We start from the raw sequence: 24673 nt of genomic DNA, 5'->3' as shown, positions 1-24673 counted from the left end.
GGGATGTTTTCCACACCTCTTGGTTCGAATAAGACTGTCTTGTCATTTCGGGAATATTAGTTGTGCATGGCAGGCTTTACAGACTGTGCGTGATAGACATTTTTTTTATTACTTTTGGTTTGGGATTTAATGTCTGTACGTGTCAAAAAAAAAGCTAAATTGCTTCATAAATAACACAGAGAAAAGCATTCAAACTGACATGAATGGTAACTGTGCTCTGACTCTATTTCAATGTCTGTCTTCAGACTGAAATAACAGTGACATGCTGTAATTCGGCTTGAACTTGTGGGGTAATGACTGCTACTTTTCATATATAATGCCGTTTCAAAATGACAGCATATGCCCTGTAATCACCAGCTAAAATTGTGAAATGTTGGTAATGTGGCACATCTTTCATAAACACAAGCTGTTACGTGTAAATAATGTTTGAAATGATGTCTCTAGCATAAAAAATAAATATTATTTATTTCATATTTTACACTTTGGGCACAAATTCATAGCAGGTCATTACTTATTTTACATTTACGGACAATTTAGGGTAGCTAATCTACTAAATATCCAAGTATTTAGTCCAGATATGTTTTAAAAAGTGTTTTTGCACATATGTTTTATTATAAACTTTTTAATTTACTTAGTTTTTTTTTTCCTCCCTGCCTACACCCGAATTTACTCCCATAATTTTAAGCACCAAATCAAATTCTTGCATGTTTTTAGAAATGGGAGGAAAACTTAAGTACCTGGACCAGAAGTAATGAAACAAAGCGTCAGAGTTTGTTATGTCCTATCAGTCAGCCCGGCACCTACATGGACACATGGTCGTGTCTGTAGGAGAGAGGGACAATGTTCGAGCAGAGATTCATTCTCACTGCAGCAATTGCTGGCCAGTCAAGGTGTCCCCACATAGGGTGGCTGATTGGGTGGAGTAAAGTCTCAATGGGATGACTAAAACTGGAACTAGGGAGCATTTTGCTGACACGCATTAGGTGCCCCCTTAGATGAATGGGTCAATATCATTACAGTGATTGACCCAATCAACTGATCATTATGATTTAACGTTTATATCTTGATGAGAGTGGTCTTCTCCAGGTTGATCCTTCTTTTATAAGGCATAAGGAGGTTGTTTAATGATTCAGTTAGTAGAAACTTGAAGTAAACCAATTCTATTGGCTTTGCAGTCACCAGATCACAATCCTTTTGAATGTCTATGGAAGAGGCTTTTTGACACGTGACACCACCTGTGCATCTACTTTTATTATAATGATAATAATAATGATAATAATAATAATAATAATAATGATAACAATGATAATAATAATAATAATGATATAATAATAATAATAATAATATTAAAAATAATGGTAATATGATAATAATAACTATAATAATAAAAATAATACTAAATATAATAAAAATGATAATAATAGTAATAATAATGAAAATGATAATATTAATAATAATAATGATAATAATAACAATAACAATAATAATAATTATTATTATTATGAATTAATTATTATAAATTAATAAACTGCTATTAATAGTAGCTGTCTATTGAGTTGCATTACATTTCTTTGTACCTACCCTTGAGCTGTATATTATTATTATTATTATTATTGTTGTTGTTCATTATTTATTATTATTTTATTTGTATTATTAATTATTATTACTAAAATATTATTCTTGTTTTATGCAGATACTTCATAATAAATTGGAATAAACCCTACTGTACCACACTACCAATTCCTCTATTCCCATGGAAAATGTACTTAGCACTGCAGTGTTTGGTCTTTTCTTCTCACATTTATCATGTCACCAGTTGATTAAATAATCTGACTTGACATTACTTGATATTTTGAGGGTCACTGGGGGATTAAAGTTCATAAATGGTGGAACAATTTCCCATACCAATAACTAGATAGTGTTGGAATAGCGTTGAAGCAATAATTAATCATAGGGGGAAATAAACAATCATAGAGAAAACATGCCAGACATTATTTTGCAAGTCTTGTTTTCTGACTGCACCACACATTGGAACTAACAATTTCATTTTTAATATAAAAAATCATGTTAACTTTAATGACCCGGAATGTTTTTGGAAACATTTTAAGTCACCAATTTCATTACATGGCAAAGATCACAAATTATTACTTTTAATTAAAGCTGTGAAGCTTTCAGTCGTGATAGAGCAATAAGGCTCCTGTCATTACAGTAAATGTTGAACTTTATCACAAGCTTGGTGAGGAAGACAGTCGAGAGATTGTGTGAGATTGCCAATCTAAAGGCTGTCAGGAGGTTTTTGCTTTGGTTCGCCTGCAATCATGATAAACTTTCATCAACATGCCAGATGTGGCAGGATTGAAACCGAGCTTGTTTATCCCTCCTGTTGAATTGTATAAGAGACTCTGCATTAGCATGGGGGGAGGGGGTTTTCCTGGCTGTGCTTTTTCTCTTGTAGCTGTAATTAAAGATGTGATCTGTATTATTAATTATAAACAGATTATCATCATTTTAAACTCAAGTTTGAATCTCAGTTCTGCTATCGATCGGGCAGGCATCTATATGGACAATAATTGGCTTGTCCGGGGGAGGGAGGGCTGGAGGGATTCCTCATAGGTGCTGCAATTACAGCCTCTGCTGGTGCCTGCACAGAGACGAGGGATTATAAAGATTGGTCTGTAACTGTGTATGAGACAAATTCATGCAGGTGAAAAGAAGTGGTCATGTACTGCACACATGTCGGAGGGGGTGTATGGTAGGGGTGAAATATCTCCAGGTAATTGTAAGTAAGTGAGTGAGTAAGTAAATGAGTGAGAAAGTGAGTGAGTAAGTGAGTGAGTGTGTGAGTGAGTGGGTAAGTTAGTATGTAAGTTAGTAAGTAAGTCAGTCAGTGAGTAGGTTAGTAAGTGAGTAAGTTAGTGAGTAAGTAAGTAATTGAGTAAGTAGGTAAGTAAGTAGGTAAGTAAGTTAGTTAGTAAGTTAATAAGTAAGTGAGGAAGTAAGTTAGTAAGTATATGAGTAAGCTAGTAAGTAAGTAAGTAAGTAAGTAAGTTAATAAGTAAGTGAGAAAGTTAGTAAGTGAGTAAGTTGGTGAGTAAGTAAGTAAGTAAATAGAAAGAAAGAAAGAAAGAAAGAAAGAAAGAAAGAAAGAAAGAAAGAAAGAAAGAAAGAAAGAAAGAAAGAAAGAAAGAAAGAAAATGATAACAACAATCATAATAATAATAATAATAATAATAATAATAATAATAACATTATTCAATATTATTAAATTCATTAATAATAAAATTGTAAAAGTAAATAAAAGGTGGCACTACTGAATACTTACCCCAAAATATTGATATATTGGCATATACGTCATATATTGGCATATACGTCATAATTTTGACACGTACTCAATACCTCTAAAATACCCTTTACCTTTTTTGGTTAATTTTTGTCATTATATATAATATAGTAAATTAGGGCACAGTGGGCACATTTTTCTTAGACACTCTCTTGTGGAAATCTTGTGGCAAGTCTTTCCAGAACAGCCAAGGCTGTTACAGCTGCACAGGATATCTAACCTGTTCATGTTCAGATGTCCACATACTTTTGTTCATATAGTGTAAAAAAGAGGATTTTGGTTAAGCCATCTAAAAAAAAAAAAGTCGTTCATCAATCCTTCATCTTATATATCCATCACACGTCACCTCGTATCGGACATGCCACCCCTGAGGGGCACCCTCCTGCACAGATGGCCTCAAATGCTCTCCAACAACCTGAGATAACTCTCCCCATCCACTTTTCTGCATCTGTCTCTCAACATCTCCAAGCTTTCAATAATTCAGACAAAACCATTCTGCTTGTTCTGCGAGACTGCACTGAAGCAGAAGGAGCTGCCTGCCACTTAACCCAAAACGGAGCTGGCCCAAAAGGTACCTAACCTGTCTCAAATCGTGGAGCTTTCCATCACAAGGAGTCAACATCTCATCTCTCCATCCCCTTACCCTCTGCCTGAATTCCTCACAATAACAGAGACAGGAGAAGGTCCTGAGGTGAATGTAGCGTGAGTCACCATTTCAGGCCAGGCCTTGCCATTCATCTGATGTACGAATGTACGTGTTAGCATTGTATGCCAGTCTGGAAAATAAAAGAAAAGTGACATAAAAGGCCTCTGCCCTCATGCAAAAGTAATTGGAAAATTTTATACTTTTGTTTTTTAAAGATTTATTTCAGGGCAAAATGTTTTGTGAACATAAAAACACCAGACCAAGGTCAAGACAAGATCATAGGAAAGGGCACCACAGACCTTACAGATGATTTTCTAAAGGGTAGTATTTTTTTGATTTTTTTTATAGACTATTATCCTTTGTATTCCAGAATTCATGTTTTACAGAACAAATGCTTTCCAAATTAAGCATTAGTTTTCTTGAAAAGTGTATATATATATAGCTCCGCTTCCCTCACACAATACAAACACATGCAAGTGAGATTAATTGAACGTACAGAATTGTCCATGACTGAGTTTGACACTGTTTAACTAGGAATTACCTGTCCTGTCATGAATGTAACCAAAGTATACACAGATCAACCATAACATTAAAACCACCTCCTTGTTTCTACACTCACTGTCCATTTTATCAGCTTCACTTACCATATAGGAGCACGTTGTAGTTCTTCAATTACTGACTGTAGTCCATCTGTTTCTCTGCATTCTTAGTTAGCCCCCTTTTGTGCTGTTCTTTGATGGTCAGGACTCTCCCAGGACCACCACAGAGCATGTATTATTTGGGTGTTGGATCATTCTCAGCACTGCAGTGACACTGACATGGTGGTGGTGTGTTAGTGTGTGTTGTGCTGGTATGAGTGGATAAGACACAGCAATGCTGATGGAGTTTTTAAACACCTCACTGTCACTGCTGGACTGAGAGAAGTCCACCAACCAAAAATATCCAGCCAACAGCATCATGTGACAACTGATGTAGGTCTAGAAGATGACCAACTCAAACAGCAGCAATAGATAGGCGATCATCTCTGACTTTACATCTACAAAGTAGATCAACTAGGTAGGAGTGTCTAATAAAGTGGACAGTGAGTGGACACAATATTTAAAAACTCCAGCAGCGCTGCTGTGTCTTATCCACTCATACCAGCACAACACACACTAACACACCACCACCATGTCAGTGTCACTGCAGTGCTGAGAATGAGCCACCACCTAAATAATACCTGCTCAGTAGGGGTCCTGACCATTGAAGAACAGAGTGAAAGCAGACTAAAAAGGTATGTAGAGAAACAGATGGACTACAGTCAGTAATTGTAGAACTACAAAGTGATTCTATATGGTAAGTGGAGCTGATAAAATTGACAGTGAGTGTAGAAACAAGGAGGTGGTTTTAATGTTATGGCTAATTATTGTATAAATAATGTATTCATTTAAATGATGGAACCTTCTAGTAGAACCTTTCATTTTTATTAAAATTTGGACACATGACATTTACATTTTCAGCATTTGGCAGAAGCTTTTATGCAAAGCGACTTACAATTCTGACTAAATACAGTTTGAGCAATTGAGGGTTAAGGGCCTTGCTCAAGGGGCCCAACGCTCAAGGGGCAGTAATGCAGCTTGAACCTACAACCTTCTGATTACTAGTCCAGTACCCTAACTGCTGAGCTACCATTGTCCCATTTGTTGATTTAATATTCATAATTTTTCTCTGTGACCCATTTTTTGGCCTGCGACCCCTCGGGTGGGAAAAACCCTGCACTAAACAAATTCCTATCTGCTTATGTGGTACTGATTAAGTCATGTATGTTTGATTAGAAGGAGCCATCTATCTTTAAGAACGGGTTAAGCTAGGTTCATAGTATAGCTCTCTGTTTTAAGTATCACCAATCAGCCAGAACAGTTCACTACTCTGTATGTAGTCAAGTCCTCGCTCCTGCGTTCTAAACAACCTTGTTTACTTCACACATTGATCGTTACATATTCTGTATCACACTCTTCCTCTCTTGGCAGCAGTTCATCATTTTATGCGGTCATCTCGCGGGTGGAAATAAAAGAGGAGAAAACGCTATATTGTCTGCTTATACAGACAGCATTGTGTAAATGTGTGAGTTGCTTTCATTATTCATCCACACTTCGGTATACCTCTCTGTATCCCTTTCATCCGCTCAGTCACTCGCGAGCACAATGCAGCATCCTATTCTTCGCAACACCTACGAATTCACAGCCTCAACCCTTAATGTGTCAATTCTCTGAAGTCATTTTCAGCTATGCTTCGACGAGCTTGGTTATTAGAGATGATGCTGTGCTTAAGAATGAGCTGAAGGCTCTACATAAAACTCACATTGTGGCCTTCGAGAGGTTTTAGTGCAGGCAGTTTAAAACTGGAAACCTCAGCAAGGTGGGATGCACTGTCAACACCCAGATAAAGTACTAAAACCACCACAGTGTGAAATCCTGGACATTTTGCACTCAGGGGTTGTAGCCTGCACCATGTACCTGGCTGCATGAATATTCAGTTGAGGCACATTTAGGAGCAATTTACAGTTTGATATTCAGCATTTAGCATTATTGGGTGTCAAGTTTTGAGACATGGTAAAAAAAAGGAGTAAGAGTTTTTTTCTCTTATTTTTGTTAATTTATTGATTGATTGATTGATTTATTATTATTATCGTTATTATTGTTATATTATTATTATTATTATTATTGTTATAATTGTTATATTATTATTATTATCATTATTATTGTTATTATTGTTATATTATTATTATTAATTATTATTATTATCATTATTATTATTATTGTTATAATTGTTATATTATTATTATTATTATTATCATTATTATTGTTATTATTATCATCATTATATCAGTATTATTATTATTGTTATTATTATTGTTATTATTATTATTATTATTATCAGTATTATTGTTATTATTATTGTTATTATTATTAGTGGTAGTAGTAGTAATAATATTATTATTATTATTATTATTATTATTGTTATTATTATCATCATTATATCAGTATTATTATTATTGGTATTATTATTGTTATTATTATTATTATTATTATCAGTATTATTGTTATTATTATTGTTATTATTATTATTATTATTAGTAGTAGTAATAATATTATTATTATTATTATTAGTAGTAGTAGTAGTAGTAGTAATATTGTTATTATTTATTTTGTTTTTATTTATTTATTTTTTGTCATAATGATATAATAACCATACTAATGCAAATAACCAGCACATTAGTGGGTGGGTTGGTGGGTAGATGAAAAATAAAATAACATAAATAAAATAATAAATAAATACAGGCAGACAGACAGATAGATAGACATATAGAAAGACAGACAGATAAATAGAGGCAGGTAGGTAGGTAGGTAGATAGGCCTTACAATACAAAACATGTCAAGCTAACAAAATCTGTAAAAAAAAAATGTGTGATGCAGTAATGATGAACTTGACCAAAATCTCAAAAAAGCTATTTTCCCCTCTCTCAATAACACCTATTGATGTTTGTTGCTTGCACATTCTTCAAATTCTAAAAGGTTGATGGTTTCCTATTTCTTTGGTTAGTCAGTTAGTAACTATCATTTTATGGTAGAAGTATTTCACAATTTCCTAATTAACACACAATTATTAAATAAATAAACAAACAAAAGACATATTTGCAATACTGTAGTTTTACTCACACAGCATTTTGTGTAGCTACTTTGAGAGGAGAACGCTGTGATAAGCAGCCTGTACTATATTCCTGTCCTCTCTGAGATAAGATATGTTAAAGGTAGTTATTTAAAGTTATAGTTCCTGCCCTTGCTCACGACACCACGGTCACAAAAGCATAGTCTCTGGCTTTCACCCCCTTTATCTTTTATCGCTCTTCTCTTTTTATAGTCCTCTTGAAGCTTTTAGCCTTGGGCCTGTCCTCTAAGCACAATTACGGTAGGGACATGAAAAGGTGTCTCAGTCTTTTAAAGCTGGGATCAGAAGGCTTTTTGGGTTATTCGGCCAATATTTCATAGTCTGCACCTAAACTCAAAGAAAATGCTTAAGAATTGGACCGGGCAACAAGAGCTTGGTAAAGAGAGAGTTGAATTGAAACTTATAGTAGATACAGTAGGATACCCATTCAAGTTACTGCGTTCAGATGTTTCAACCAAATCATTGTTTACGGGTGTACAAACTGACAACAGTTTGGCTGTTGTAGCCTTGTGGGTAGAGCTTTGGGCTATCAATCAAAAGATTGCCGGTTCAAGTCCAGGCTCTGCTATGCAGCCACTGTTGGGTCCTTGAGCAAGGCCCTTAACCCTCTTTGATCCAGGGGTGCTGTACAATGGCTGACCCTGTGCTCTGACCCCAGCTATTAAACAACCTGGGATACCCAGGGAAAATAATTTCATTGTACTGTACATGTACACCAATCAGGCATAACATTATGACCATTGACAGGTGCAGTGAATAACACTGATTATCTCTTCATCACGGCACCTGTTAGTGGGTGGGATATAATAGCCCCAAGCAACATTTTATCCTCAAAGTTGGTGTGTCAGGAACGGGAAAAATGGGCGAGCGTAAGGATTTGAGTGAGTTTGACAAGGGCCAAATCGTGATGCCTAGATGACTGGGTCAGAGCATGTCCAAAACTGCAGCTCTTGTTGGGAGTTCCCGGTCTGCAGTGGTCAGTATCTATCAAAAGTGCTCCAAGAAAGGAACAGTGGTAAACTGGCAACAGGGTCATGGGCGGCCAAGGCTCACTTATGGACATGGGAAGTGAAGGCTGGCCCGTGTGGTCCGATCCAATAGACGAGCTACTGTAGCTCAAATTCTGTAGCTCAAATTCCTTTCTTGTGCTCCAAGAAAGGAACAGTGGTAAACTGGCAACAGGGTCATGGGCGGCCAAGGCTCACTTATGGACATGGGAAGTGAAGGCTGGCCCGTGTGGTCCGATCCAATAGACGAGCTACTGTAGCTCAAATTGCTGAAGAAGTTAATGCAGTGCATCACAGTTTGTTGTGTATGGGGCAGCAAAAGGGGGACCAACACAACATTATGAAGGTGGTCTATGTCTGATCGATGTGTATATGACAAATAAGGGTATTCTTTTTCTTCTTCTGAGCTGGCCAGGAACTCCAGGTTAATATAACCACAATTCCATATTAATATTAATGCCCATGGTTTTGGAATGCAAAGTCCAAAAAGCTTATGGTCAGGAGTTCACAACCCTTTGACCAGTAGTTTATTCGTATCCAGCAATAGAGCCCCAGACCATAATGCTTCCTCCTCCATATTTGACAGTTAGTGTCACACGTTGAGAAAGACAGATGGTAGCTGTTCCATTTTGACTTCGTAGGCTGGCGTCATCGTTTTAAATTGAATATTAAGAGCAGAATATATATATGTATACACACACAAACACACACAAATAGTGTGTATTCCCCCAATTTAATTACTCCTGTGCCCTTCATGCAATGCAATTTATTTGAACCCTGTCATATATCAGGCACACAATACTTAAACTAAACATTTTTATTCTGCCTATATATACAACAAAATCTTTCTTTTTCTCTTCTCAAATGCCAGTCATTGGTCCAGATGAAAATGCAGCCAGACGTTTGATCCGGGTGAGGGCTGGGAGCTCTGAGTCCGATTAACCCCCACAGCTCCCAGCAGCTCTAATCAGTACAAATGGAATACAGTATTAGACTGGGAGTTTCACAAGCGTGCACCCATCATCTCCTTTAACCTCAGCAGTGTGCGATGCTTAAACATGTAGAGATTACTCAGTGCCCTTTACAAAACTTTCCTGGTCTGCCCCTGACACATGGGTTTTGTGTGCTGAGAAAATGCTGTAGTTGATATTTGTTGATAAATAACACTCATAAAAGGTCTAATCCTTTACAAACGAGAATGAATCTAGCCTTGCCATCTGTGTCAAGTTTACAACAGTTTGTCAGAGTATTTCTGTATGTTGTAATATCCATCACAGAAGCATGCTGTTTTTTAATGCAGTACCAGCTGTGGCATCAAAGTTCATTCAGTAGACTATTCATCCCTGCATCCAAATATGCAAGTAAAGTTAAAATTGTCCATAAACACTGCAGGGCTTAGATTTACTCAAAATAGACTGATGTACAGTAAAAAATTGCATTGTGGAATCAACCTTTCAGATCCAAAGCTAGATTTTACATGGTATATGTGTGACAGTGCCCATGACACGTCTCACAATTAACACAGGGAAACAGCTTTACATTGTAAAACAACTGCCTTTCAGTCAGTGTCTTTTTCAGAAATGTCCATGTTTATTTAATCATGATGCCAAACTGCATTATTCAAATTAGGACGTCTTTAGATTTATATTTTCTGCATTTAGCAGATGCTTTTATCCAAAAGCTGTGGCTGTATATTGCCTAAGCAATTAAGGCGTTAAGGAACTTGCTCAAGGGTCCAACAGTGGCAACCTGGCAGTGTTGGGGCTTGAACCAGCAACCTTTTAATTACTAGTCCAGTATCTTAACCACTAAGCTACAACTGCCCTCAATTTTGCCAACATGGGTTCAAAATGTACATCTGGCGTTCTTAATCTACAGAGATGACCATAGCGGGGCGGCACGGTGGCCAAGTGGGTAGCACTGTCGCCTCACAGCAAGAAGGTCCTGGGTTCGATCCCCAGGCGGGGCGGTCCGGGTATTTTCTGTGCGGAGTTTGCATGTCCTACCCGTGTCTGTGTGGGTTTCCTCCGGAAGCAGTCAGGTTAATTGGAGATGCTGAAATGCCCTATAGATGAATGGGTGTGTGTATGTGTGTGTGTATGTGTGTGTGTGTGTCTGCCCTGCGATGGACTGGTGCCCCGTCCAGGGTGTTACTGTGTGCCTTGAGCCACTCCATGGAATACACTGTGGACAAAGTGCCAAACACATGGCACCCATGACTCCTCCATGTCTGAGACCTTGCTGACATGACCCAAACATGAAACCAAAACCAAACCGACACATCAAAGTGTTTTTTTTTTTTTTTTTTTATGTAAAAGACTTTGATCTTTTTTTTGGTAACAGTGACGGTAGACGTTTAGCGTTTGGCTCAAAACTTAATGCGCTCTCAATTCTCAGACATCCCAAAATGCTGGGTGCTAGACTTTATTGACTGCAGACCACACTTCTTTTTTTAACCAAATGGTGCATTATGAAATGTAATAAAAGTATTACATTAGAGGCCATGCAAGTTGCATTGCTTAAATAATTACTAAAATAATTATGAAAAGTTACAATAATTTCAGTGTTGTAGGTGCATGCAGTAAATACAAAAATGTAACTATATACTAGTTCATAAAATAAAACAGAAAAGCTGGGACAGAATGTGCATCTGTTTGAACTGTGAGCACCAAGTGACAGAAGAAGATTTTAAATAAACTAGCAGAATGCTGTTCCATTTTCACAGTAAGCAACATGTGAATGAGTGTTTATTGAAGGTGGCATGAGTTTTGTTAAATGTAATAAGCCATTTGTTTGGGCCTGTTTAATGTAATAAGCCATTTGTTGTTCTATTATTTAGGGATAACTATGTTAAAGAAAAGGATACACTTTGTAAAAAATTAAAAGAAAATGTATTGTTTCATTGTTTCATCTAATAAACACACTTTGTTTTAAACTTTGATAGGTTAAATCTTCTTTTGTGCTGCTGTTTAAAGGCTAAATAATACATGCTCACCAAGCTGGGCATTTGCATTTTACTGGAATTTGAAATATCGGAACAATGGTTGGATTGCCGCTTCATTTACCTCATTCCCTGAACACATTTGTCCCAATCTCATCAGAACACAGCAGCAGGTGTACAAACATGAAATTACAACAATGCCAGCCGTCTCACCATAGAGAATTCCTGCCAGAATAATACTGGATGGATAGGAAAGCCGGGGGAAGAGGGATGCATTGTAAGGGACTGATAATGTGTTCTACTGGCAGGGTTCTGTGCTGGAAGGCAAACATTCAAGCTTTTTGATTGTCATTAGAAATCTGGCTGTGATGCTGCAGAAATAAAGATTTATTTGTAAGTTTAGATCTATGACAGTGTGGTTATATACAGGGGTTGGACAAAATAACTGAAACACCTGGTTTTAGACCACAATAATTTATTAGTATGGTGTAGGGCCTCCTTTTGCGGCCAATACAGCGTCAATTCGTATTGGAAATGACATATACAAGTCCTGCACAGTGGTCAGAGGGATTTTAAGCCATTCTTCTTGCAGGATAGTGGCCAGGTCACTAAGTGATGCTGGTGGAGGAAAACGTTTCCTGACTCGCTTCTCCAAAACACCCCAAAGTGGCTCAATAATATTTAGATCTGGTGACTGTGCAGGCCATGGGAGATGTTCAACTTCACTTTCATGTTCATCAAACCAATCTTTCACCAGTCTTGCTGTGTGTATTGGTGCATTGTCATCCTGATACACGGCACCGCCATTGGATGCACATGGTCCTCCAGAATGGTTCGGTAGTCCTTGGCAGTGACACGCCCATCTAGCACAAGTATTGGGCCAAGGGAATGCCATGATATGGCAGCCCAAACCATCACTGATCCACCCCCATGCTTCACTCCGGGCATGCAACAGTCTGGGTGGTACGCTTCTTTGGGGCTTCTCCACACCGTAACTCTCCCGGATGTGGGGAAAACAGTAAAGGTGGACTCATCAGAGAACAATACATGTTTCACATTGTCCACAGCCCAAGATTTGCGCTCCTTGCACCATTGAAACCGACGTTTGGCATTGGCACGAGTGACCAAAGATTTGACTATAGCAGCCCGGCCGTGTATATTGACCCTGTGGCGCTCCCGACGGACAGTTCTGGTGGAAACAGGAGAGTTGAGGTGCACATTTAATTCTGCCGTGATTTGGGCAGCCGTGGTTTTATGTTTTTTGGATACAATCCGGGTTAGCACCCGAACATCCCTTTCAGACAGCTTCCTCTTGCGTCCACAGTTAATCCTGTTGGATGTGGTTTGTCCTTCTTGGTGGTATGCTGACATTACCCTGGATACCGTGGCTCTTGATACATCACAAAGACTTGCTGTCTTGGTCACAGATGCGCCAGCAAGACGTGCACCAACAATTTGTCTACTGTATATATATACAGGGGTTGGACAAAATAACTGAAACACCTGTCATTTTAGTGTGGTAGGTTTCATGGCTAAATTGGACCAGTCTGGTGGCCAATCTTCATTAATTGCACATTGCACCAGTAAGAGCAGAGTGTGAAGGTTCAATTAGCAGGGTAAGAGCACAGTTTTGCTCAAAATATTGCAATGCACACAACATTATGGATGACACACCAGAGTTCAAAAGAGGACAAATTGTTGGTGCACGTCTTGCTGGCGCATCTGTGACCAAGACAGCAAGTCTTTGTGATGTATCAAGAGCCACGGTATCCAGGGTAATGTCAGCATACCACCAAGAAGGACAAACCACATCCAACAGGATTAACTGTGGACGCAAGAGGAAGCTGTCTGAAAGGGATGTTCGGGTGCTAACCCGGATTGTATCCAAAAAACATAAAACCACGGCTGCCCAAATCACGGCAGAATTAAATGTGCACCTCAACTCTCCTGTTTCCACCAGAACTGTCCGTCGGGAGCTCCACAGGGTCAATATACACAGCCGGGCTGCTATAGCCAAACCTTTGGTCACTCGTGCCAATGCCAAACGTCGGTTTCAATGGTGCAAGGAGCGCAAATCTTGGGCTGTGGACAATGTAAAACATGTATTGTTCTCTGATGAGTCCACCTTTACTGTTTTCCCCACATCCGGGAGAGTTACGGTGTGGAGAAGCCCCAAAGAAGCGTACCACCCAGACTGTTGCATGCCCAGAGTGAAGCATGGGGGTGGATCAGTGATGGTTTGGGCTGCCATATCATGGCATTCCCTTGGCCCAATACTTGTGCTAGATGGGCGCGTCACTGCCAAGGACTACCGAACCATTCTGGAGGACCATGTGCATCCAATGGCGGTGCCGTGTATCAGGATGACAATGCACCAATACACACAGCAAGACTGGTGAAAGATTGGTTTGATGAACATGAAAGTGAAGTTGAACATCTCCCATGGCCTGCACAGTCACCAGATCTAAATATTATTGAGCCACTTTGGGGTGTTTTGGAGAAGCGAGTCAGGAAACGTTTTCCTCCACCAGCATCACGTAGTGACCTGGCCACTATCCTGCAAGAAGAATGGCTTAAAATCCCTCTGACCACTGTGCAGGACTTGTATATGTCATTTCCAAGACGAATTGACGCTGTATTGGCCGCAAAATGAGGCCCTACACCATACTAATAAATTATTGTGGTCTAAAACCAGGTGTTTCAGTTATTTTGTCCAACCCCTGTATATATATATATATATACACACGTGTATATATATATATATACGTGTATATATATACAGTACAGGCCAAAAGTTTGGACACACCTTCTCATTCCTGTGGTTTTTCTAAAATTTTGTAAATTTTCTACATTGTAGATTAATACTAAAGACATCCAAACTATGAAGGAACACATATGGAATTATGTAGTAAACAAAAAAGTGTTAAACAAACCAGAATATGTTTTATATTTTAGATTCTTCAAAGTAGCCATATTTTGCTTTAATGACAGATTTGCACACTCTTTGAAATTTTCTCAACCAGCTTTATTAGGTTTCCACCTGGAATGGTTTTCAATGAATGTTTGCGCCTTGTCTAGAGTGAATTTTTGGAATTTGTTGCTTTTTTAATGTGTTTGAGACCATCAGTTGGGTTGTGCAGAGGTAGAGTTGGTAAAATATAAAACATATTCTGGTTTGTTTAACACTTTTTGGTTCACTACATAATTCTTCATAGTTTGGATGTCTTCAGTATTAATCTACAATGTAGAAAATAAAAATAATCAAGAAAAAACATTGAAGAGAAGGTGTGTCCAAACTTTTGACTGGTGTGTCCAAACTTTTGGCCTGTACTGTATATATATACACACGTGTATATATATATATATATATATATATATATATATATATATATATACATACATACAGTGTATCACAAAAGTGAGTACACCCCTCACATTTCTGCAAATATTTCATTATATCTTTTCATGGGACAACACTATAGACATGAAACTTGGATATAACTTAGAGTAGTCAGTGTACAACTTGTATAGCAGTGTAGATTTACTGTCTTCTGAAAATAACTCAACACACAGCCATTAATGTCTAAATAGCTGGCAACATAAGTGAGTACACCCCACAGTGAACATGTCCAAATTGTGCCCAAAGTGTCAATATTTTGTGTGACCACCATTATTATCCAGCACTGCCTTAACCCTCCTGGGCATGGAATTCACCAGAGCTGCACAGGTTGCTACTGGAATCCTCTTCCACTCCTCCATGATGACATCACGGAGCTGGTGGATGTTAGACACCTTGAACTCCTCCACCTTCCACTTGAGGATGCGCCACAGGTGCTCAATTGGGTTTAGTCCATCACCTTTACCTTCAGCTTCCTCAGCAAGGCAGTTGTCATCTTGGAGGTTGTGTTTGGGGTCGTTATCCTGTTGGAAAACTGCCATGAGGCCCAGTTTTTGAAGGGAGGGGATCATGCTCTGTTTCAGAATGTCACAGTACATGTTGGAATTCATGTTTCCCTCAATGAACTGCAGCTCCCCAGTGCCAGCAACACTCATGCAGCCCAAGACCATGATGCTACCACCACCATGCTTGACTGTAGGCAAGATACAGTTGTCTTGGTACTTCTCACCAGGGCGCCGCCACACATGCTGGACACCATCTGAGCCAAACAAGTTTATCTTGGTCTCGTCAGACCACAGGGCATTCCAGTAATCCATGTTCTTGGACTGCTTGTCTTCAGCAAACTGTTTGCGGGCTTTCTTGTGCGTCAGCTTCCTTCTGGGATGACGACCATGCAGACCGAGTTGATGCAGTGTGCGGCGTATGGTCTGAGCACTGACAGGCTGACCTCCCACGTCTTCAACCTCTGCAGCAATGCTGGCAGCACTCATGTGTCTATTTTTTAAAGCCAACCTCTGGATATGACGCCGAACACGTGGACTCAACTTCTTTGGTCGACCCTGGCGAAGCCTGTTCCGAGTGGAACCTGTCCTGGAAAACCGCTGTATGACCTTGGCCACCATGCTGTAGCTCAGTTTCAGGGTGTTAGCAATCTTCTTATAGCCCAGGCCATCTTTGTGGAGAGTAACAATTCTATTTCTCACATCCTCAGAGAGTTCTTTGCCATGAGGTGCCATGTTGAATATCCAGTGGCCAGTATGAGAGAATTGTACCCAAAACACCAAATTTAACAGCCCTGCTCCCCATTTACACCTGGGACCTTGACACATGACACCAGGGAGGGACAACGACACATTTGGGCACAATTTGGACATGTTCACTGTGGGGTGTACTCACTTATGTTGCCAGCTATTTAGACATTAATGGCTGTGTGTTGAGTTATTTTCAGAAGACAGTAAATCTACACTGCTATACAAGCTGTACACTGACTACTCTAAGTTATATCCAAGTTTCATGTCTATAGTGTTGTCCCATGAAAAGATATAATGAAATATTTGCAGAAATGTGAGGGGTGTACTCACTTTTGTGATACACTGTACATACATACATATATACAGTATACACATAGGAGTATTTGTAAGGTCGGGCTTGCAATTTGTTTTAATAAGGTTGAGGTCAGGGTTCCCTTGAAGAATATATAAAACCATGTCTTTATTGACCTTGCTTGGTGCACAGGGGCACAGTCATGCTAAAACAGAAAAAAGGCATTTTGGCACAGAAACAAAAGCATATAAATTTACTTTATAGCATGAAAAATAGCATAAAAAAAATAAAAATAAAAAATAAAAAAAATAGCAAATTCACTCTAGTACAATGAAAAAGTTCCCTAATTTAAAACTATATTTTATTTCATTTAAAGACTTTTCTTAATTATGTGCTCATAATAAAAGACTGATGAAAGCTGAGGAATATAAACAGATTTGACTTTAGTATGCAGTATCTTTGGGAATACAGCTGACTATAAAACTTGCTTTTAACAGAATAATGACCACCAGCACACTGCAAATGCTTAAGACCTACTTGGAAAGAAGTCTGTTGGGGCACTTACACATTAAATTGGCTGTCTCAGTGGGATCACTTAGATAGAGAAAAGCAGCAGTCTTTCATAGCACTACTTCAATTGTGCATCCTAAGAGAGGCCACAGTTTTTTGTTTTTTTTCTTTTTTAAACACCAATTTACACCGGTGTCTAGTAATTACATGTAATTATTGAGAACAAAAATGCCTGTGTAACAGCCAACAAACAATAAATAAACCAGTGCTGTTAAGAACATATAATTTAATGGTTAACAGTTAATCAACCAGTCGTTGTTTGATTAATGCTGTTGGTTTATCAGCTGATACTTTATTCTACTTTATTGTCTTGGGAGGATTTGAAATGCACCAACATGAGCATGTGCCTACTCTGCTTACAAACAAATGTGGACATTTTAATCCTTTTTAGAACATCTTCATGCATTTACACTGATCAGCCATAACATTAAAACCACCTCCTTGTTTTTACACTCACTGTCTATTTTATCAGCTCCACTTACAGTTTCTCTACATACTTTTTTAGCCTGCTTTCACCCTGTTCTTCAATGGTCAGGACCACCACAGAGCAGGTATAATTTGGGTGGTGGATTATTCTCAGCAATGCTGTGACACTGACATGGTGGTGGTGTGTTAGTGTGTGTTGTGCTGGTGGATCAAACACAGCAGCACTGCTGGAGTTTTTAAATACCATGTCCACTCAGTGTCCACTCTGTTAGACACTCCTACCTAGTTGGTACACCTTGTAGATGTAAAGTCAGAGACGATCACTCATCAATTGCTGCTGATTGAGTTGGTAATCTTCTAGACCTTCATCAGTGGTAACAGGACTCTGCCCACGGGGCACTGTCTGCTGGATATTTTTGGTTGGTGGACTATTCTCAGTCCAGAAGTGACAGTGAGGTGTTTAAAAACTCCATCAGCATTGCTGTGTCTGATCCACTCATACCAGCACAACACACACGAACACATCACCACCATGTCAGTGTCACTGCAGTGCTGAGAATGATCCACCAGCTAAATAATACCTACTCTGTGGTGGTCCTGGGAGAGTCCTGACCATTGAAGAACAGCATGAAAGGGGGCTAACAAAGCATGCAGAGAAACAGATGGACTACAGTCAGTAATTGTAGAACTACAAAATGATTCTATATGGTAAGTGGAGCTGATAAAATGGACAATGTGTGTAGAAACAAAGGTGGTTTTAATGTTATGGCTGATTGGTGTACGTTGTTTAAGTCATCAAAGGTCGGGCTATTATACATGTAATTAAAAACAGTGAAGCCAGTATGATGACGTGCTTATTTTGATGGGATGGTATTCGCCTGTTGATTATTGGTTAACCATCGGCTGATGATGGTTGGTTATGGTTAAGAGAAATTGGCAAAACCATGACTTTGCTTTTTAAATAGCTTATAGATTAATAGAAATAAATATCAATATTATTGTAATAAATATTTAAATTCTTGAGGCATCCGACAATGAATCACAGCTCAGAGTATTAAGCGAAAACTACAACCAATCCATTGGAGAAAATAAATAAATAAATAAATAAATCATTCTGACCACAGAGATAGTATGTACTCCTAACTCCTGTGCATCCCTTTTGGATTGAATCGGACCCTTTTTTGATTGCTTTTGCTTTAATATTCAAGGAATGTAACTTCCCTTCATTCTGTTCTCATTGAGGCCACCTCAGAAGCTTTTGAGAATGAAAAAGATTATATTGTAATTTTACTGCCGTGCCAAGGTGGAAAAGAAAAAAGAAAAAAGACTGATGCAAAAAACGTGAGACAGAAATGGGCAAATATGCAGTGCCTTGAAAAAGTTCAGCTTTTTATACTTATTTTATTGTCTAAAATCACACATTTCCCCCTCCAGTTTATCATCTATACAACACTGGGCTTAATGCCAGTCCATCACAGGGCACACATGCACGTCGTGATATTGCAGAGTGAGACGTGGCCCTGGGTCAACAGGGGAGGTGCTTCAGTCGAAACCGTTCGAGCACAACTAGCTATGACATCACCACATTTGCCAGGGCTAGCTAATCCTAGCTAAGTAATGGGTATGCAAGCTAAAAGATCCGGCAACTGTGTAACTTTCAGTATTTGAAAGAATGTTGGAAATCATTGTTCCAAGCAAAATATTAACAGTGTGCAAAGCATGAAATAAATGTCTCAGATTTACCATTAGGCTAGCCAGCTAGCTTAACTACTACCTAGCATAGCAAAAAGCTATGAGAGATTAGCCAAGCCAAGGCTAGCTACAATATGTAAAATATTATTCTGTGTAAGAAAAAAAAAAACGGTACTACTACATGTTAAGCATGTATTATAACAAGGGGATTCAGTGTGTGCGTGGCAACGGAGCTTTTTTCTCTGGTTGAGGTTAAAAAATGAGAAAAATAGAAAAACGAGAAAAACGAGAAAGGCCCGGCAAATGTGGTGATGTCATGGCGGTGGCTAGTTTGTGATTGGTCGAACCTGTTGACCCAGGGCCACGTCTCACTCTGCAATATCAGGTTGTGCGCACACGCACACGCACACGCACACGCACACACACAGTCACCTATAGGGCAATTTAGTGTCTCCAATTAACCTGACTGCATGTTTTTGGATTGTGGGAGGAAACCGGAGCTCCCGGAGGAAACCAACGCAGACTCGGGGAGAACATGCAAACTCTGCACAGAAAGGACCCGGACCGCCCCGCCTGGGGATCGAACCCAGAACCTTCTTGCTGTGAGGTGACAGTGCTACTCACCGAGCCACCGTGCCACCCAAAGTAGAAACTTACAGCTTAAATCCTAAGTGACGTGTTATAAATGTAACTAAATAAATCTTTAGACTTTAGACATAGCCTTTTCTCATTCAAATATTGTTTGCTTAGTGGAACAGTGGCGCACAAAGTTTCTCAAGTTTCTCTCAAGTTTGAGCCAATGACCTGAAGTGCAAACGTGACAGATAACACAGTGTGACTATGGAAATATTACATTTATTATGATTATTATTATTAATTTCTCCCCTTGAACAAATCCTTGACTGAAAAAAAAAATCTATGATGATTCAGTTAGACAAAAATGCTACTGATTTCAAGTGCAAGTACAGGTGAAAAACACACTCATTAATGTCACACCGTATTTACATATTCTACAATATGCCAGGCTTATATGAGGATCAGGTTTGGGCTTTATGCAGATAAGCCAAGACCAGAACTAGCAAACAATAATCCATCATAGCAAAATAGGAAACAACTTCCTCTAAAGTGATGCAACAAAGTTGAAAGCACAATTCTCTACAATCATTTAATGCTGCAACATTAAGCTAATATTTCAATACCCCTAGTATTGGAACTTGGGACCAACTTAAGCCATCAGCAACAGTTCCAGACCATTAACTCCCCTCAAACTTTACAACTGGCTTTATAAACTTGAGCAGGTGAAATTCCCTCGTCGTTAACCAAATTCAGATTCCTCTGTCAGACTGTTAAATGACAAAGCATGATAAAGCACTTTTTTTTTCTTTTAGTATTTTTGGACAGAGCTAAACTATACAGTGTATATCATACCACCAGACTGTCGAGTGTCATCAATCAAAATCAGGACAATTTGGAGCTCCAACTACAGCGCTTGGTGTTTAAACATATGCTCAACAGCTTGTGTTTATTTCTGCAAAATACTGGCTGCTTTAGCTGTGTAAACAACAGTTACAAGCAGTGACTGAGTTACTAACTTTGTTTCTAATTCTTTCTCATCAGATCAACAGATTATGGCACCACCTATGAAAGACTGAATGACAAAGTTGGAGTGAAGACTGTACTGAGTTACCTGTACGTCTGTCCCACCAATCCAAGAAAAGTAAGTTCATCTCTGGAATTTAAAGAATATCATATACAAGAAGAAGAAAAAAACATTTACAGCAAGGACAGCGAATCAAAAAAGATATTGTGAATTGTGATTAATACGAGGGATATTCAAAAAGTTTCCACACTCTAATATTTTTGTTATTGGGTTTCCTCCAGGAGCTCCGGTTTCCTCCCACAGTCCAAAGACGTGCAGTCAGGTGAATTGGAGATACAAAATTGTCCATGACTGTGTTTAACATTAAACTTGTGAAGTGATGAATCTTGTGTAATGAGTAACTACCGTTCCCGTCATGAATGTAACCAAAGTGTAAAACATGACATTAAAATCCTAATAAATATACATTAAGGGTATATAAATATTTTCTGACTTTACAAACATCTTTTCACTGTCATTATGGGTAATTGGGTTCAAACTGATGGGTAAAAAGGCATTTTTTTCTGTTTACTGGAGATTGGGACCTGCCAGTGATTTTAACACCCATTACCACCATTAGCCAATTATGTCTGAGTAAACAAATAACTAGCTAAGTACAAAATAGCCTTTTTGGACAAATAATCCAAGTATTCACTTTTTTTGCACATTATTTATAGTATGCATTTTGTTGTATCAATTTATTTTCTAACACAGGATGGGTGTTTTTTTTATTTGTAGTAGTCACATTAAAGCCACACCCATAAAATGATTGACAAGAGTACATTTTAATTAGAATTAAAAAATCTATCATTATTAATTCTTTAGAAAGAAGAACACACACATTAATTGGCTTTGTTTCCCATGAACTTAATTACATTAGACACCCAATGTCCGACTTCTTCTCTCACCAGGCAAAGGCCAGATTGCTTCGGAAGGTTAAAGGGTGGGCTAATCACCAGCTGTGGGCTTTGACGGAGCTGCGGAGCTCTCGCGGAATAACATTTAAACATGTCTGCAAAGTGTAACAATCTCAAAGGTTAATGACTTGTTTTGCAAATAGCGGTGCCCCATGCTGGCATGCTTCCCAGTGTGATATGATACACTGGACTCCTTGGTGTCCATTTAATCCGGCTGTAACATGGCTTTTTAAACACAGAAACATATTTCAAAAACAAAAAATAAATACATTAATTAATTAAAAAAAACATTAATTAGATTAAAAACCACCTCCTTGTTTCTACACTCACTGTCCATTTATCTGCTTCACTTACCATATAGAAGCACTTTGTAGTTCTACAATTACTGACTGACATACTTTTTTAGCCTGCTTTCACCCTGTTCTTCAATGCCCCTTCCCCCCCAGGACCACCACAGAGCAGGCATTATTTAGGTGGTGGATCATTCTCAGCACTGCATTGACACTTACATGGTGGTGGTGTGTTAGTGTGTGTTGTGCTGGTATCAGTGGATCAGACCATGTCCACTCACTGTCCACTCTATAAGACACTCCTACCTAGTTGGTTCACCTTGTAGATGTAAAGTCAGAGACGATCTCTCATCTATTGCTGCTGTTTGAGTTGGTCATCTTCACCTTCATTAGTGGTCACAGGACACTGCCCATGGGGCACTGTTGGCTGGATATTTTTGGTTGGTGGACTATTCTCAGTCCAGCAGTGACAGTGAGGTGTTTAAAAAAAACTCAATTAGTGCTGCTGTGTCTTATCCACTCATACCAGCACAACACACACTAACACACCACCACCATGACAGTGTCACTGCAGTGCTGAGAATGATCCACCACCCAAATAATACCTGCTCTGTAGTGGTCTTGTGGGGGTCCTGACCATTGAAGAACAGCATGAAAGGGGGCTAACAAAGCATGCAGAGAAACAGATGGACTACAGTCAGTAATTGTAGAACTACAAAGTGCTTCTATATGGTAAGTGGAGCTGATAAAATGGACAGTGAGTGTAAAAACAAGAAGATGGTTTTAATGTTATGGCTGATCGGTGTATATCTATCTAGCTAAACTGCTTGATTGAGATAGGGCGACTAATTAATTACACTTGATATTCTTATACAGTGTACCAATTATTTTTATATTGGAGAGGAATTACACTTTATCTTTCTCATCGTTTTGTCCTTTTCTTTTTATATAATATTTCTTACCCTTTTTTTTTTGTTTCCATAACTGACCTCATCAATCTTGTCAGCTTGGCCTTGGCCTCTAATTTCCTTTCCTTTTTTCTCATTTTTCTTACTCTTTCCATCACAGAGACAGCTGGAGACTTGTGATATGGAGTCTAGCATTAAGCCTTCATGCGCAGTGGCTAATTAGATGGCCTCCATTCGGAGCTGTCAAATAAGACCATGCGCTGCCCCCCGTGGGCTAAAGGAATCTCTGTTCTTCTAGACAGCAATTAAACTTTAAAAAAAAAATAAAAAAAAGGGAAAGTTTAAAACCATTTAATCTCAGAACTGCACCCTGACTTGAGTTAGGCTGGACATACTGTATGTTGTGAACTGTGGGGATTACAGGTTTATTTAATCATCTAGGTTCGGACAGAACAAGGACGTAGGATGTAAATCAGTGGACAGTAAGACAGTCAATAGTACACTAAAAACATCATGAGGGCGGCACGGTGGCTAAGTGGGTAGCACTGTCGCCTTACAGCAAGAAGGTCCTGGGTTCGATCCCCAGGCGGGGCGGTCCAGGTCCTTTCTCTGTGGAGTTTGCATGTTCTCTTCGTGTCCACGTTGGTTTTCTCCAGGAGCTCCGGTTTCCTCCCACAGTCCAAAAACATGCAGTCAGGTTAATTGGAGACACTGAATTGCCCTATAGGTAAATAGGTGTGTGTATGTGTGTCTGCCCTGCGATGGACTGGCGCCCCGTCCAGGGTGTTATTGTGTGCCTTGCGCCCATTGTAAAGCTGGGATAGGCTCCAGCACCCATCTGCAACCCTAACTGGATAAGCGGTTAAAAAAGTGAGTGAGTCCAAAGACATGCAGGTGAGGTGAATTGGAGATACTAAATTGTCCATGACTGTGTTTAATATAACCTTTTAAATTGATGAATCTTGTGTAATTAATAACTCCCGTTCCTGTCATGAATGTAACCGAAGTGTAAAACGTGACGTTAAAATCCTAATAAACAAACAAAAACATCATGAAAACCTTCTTAAATGGAAACATTATTAATTATTATACATTTATTAATTTTCACTGACTGCTTCATCCTGGTCATGGGGGGTTTAGCACTCCTTCTTCCCTAAACTGTTGCCACATATCTGAAATCCTAATTTATTTTATGTAATTGATTGGGATTAAAATTCCTCTAATTTATTTGTGCACATAACTGTGCACACGGTCAATAATCTGTCTTTTGTATTCTATTGCAATTCGATTTTCATAATAATACAAGTTAACATGACCATTTTCCCCCAAGATATGTTTGTCCTATCCGAGCGGAGGCAATTGATTAGGTCTGATATTCATTCTAATTATTTGTGAGTGTGCTTGTGTATTTATATGGCTTATATTTGCATTTATATTGCTTCAGGCTGGTACAACTGGCATTCACCATTCATTTCAATTGATCTGTGTTTAGAGGATATAGATTTAGCTGTTGTAGTTAAGGGATAAAAGTGTCTGCTGATAAAAGCCAACATGTATCCACTAATCCAACTTTGTGGTTTACTTGGTTAATCTAAAATACAATGACCAATTGGAAGGGCATTTTAAGGGTAGGGTATATTGTTAATG

The 24673-nt window shown here is 38.7% G+C and overlaps 1 protein-coding gene across 1 annotated transcript in view; it reads left to right on the top strand.

Moving 5' to 3' along the window:
- The window catches only part of sorcs3a (sortilin related VPS10 domain containing receptor 3a), a 246125-nt gene that overhangs the window by 113198 nt on the left and 108254 nt on the right, over positions 1-24673 (top strand). Inside the window, exon 3 of the mRNA XM_063010840.1 lies at positions 20890-20989. Within this exon, the coding sequence (XP_062866910.1) occupies positions 20890-20989 (100 nt within the window). The remainder of the gene's footprint in view (positions 1-20889; positions 20990-24673) is intronic.

This window comes from Trichomycterus rosablanca, chromosome 15 (assembly GCF_030014385.1).
Source record: "Trichomycterus rosablanca isolate fTriRos1 chromosome 15, fTriRos1.hap1, whole genome shotgun sequence".
Lineage (NCBI taxonomy): Eukaryota > Metazoa > Chordata > Actinopteri > Siluriformes > Trichomycteridae > Trichomycterus > Trichomycterus rosablanca.
Note: the sequence above shows the minus strand (reverse complement) of the source record. Positions and strands in the feature narration are given on the sequence as shown.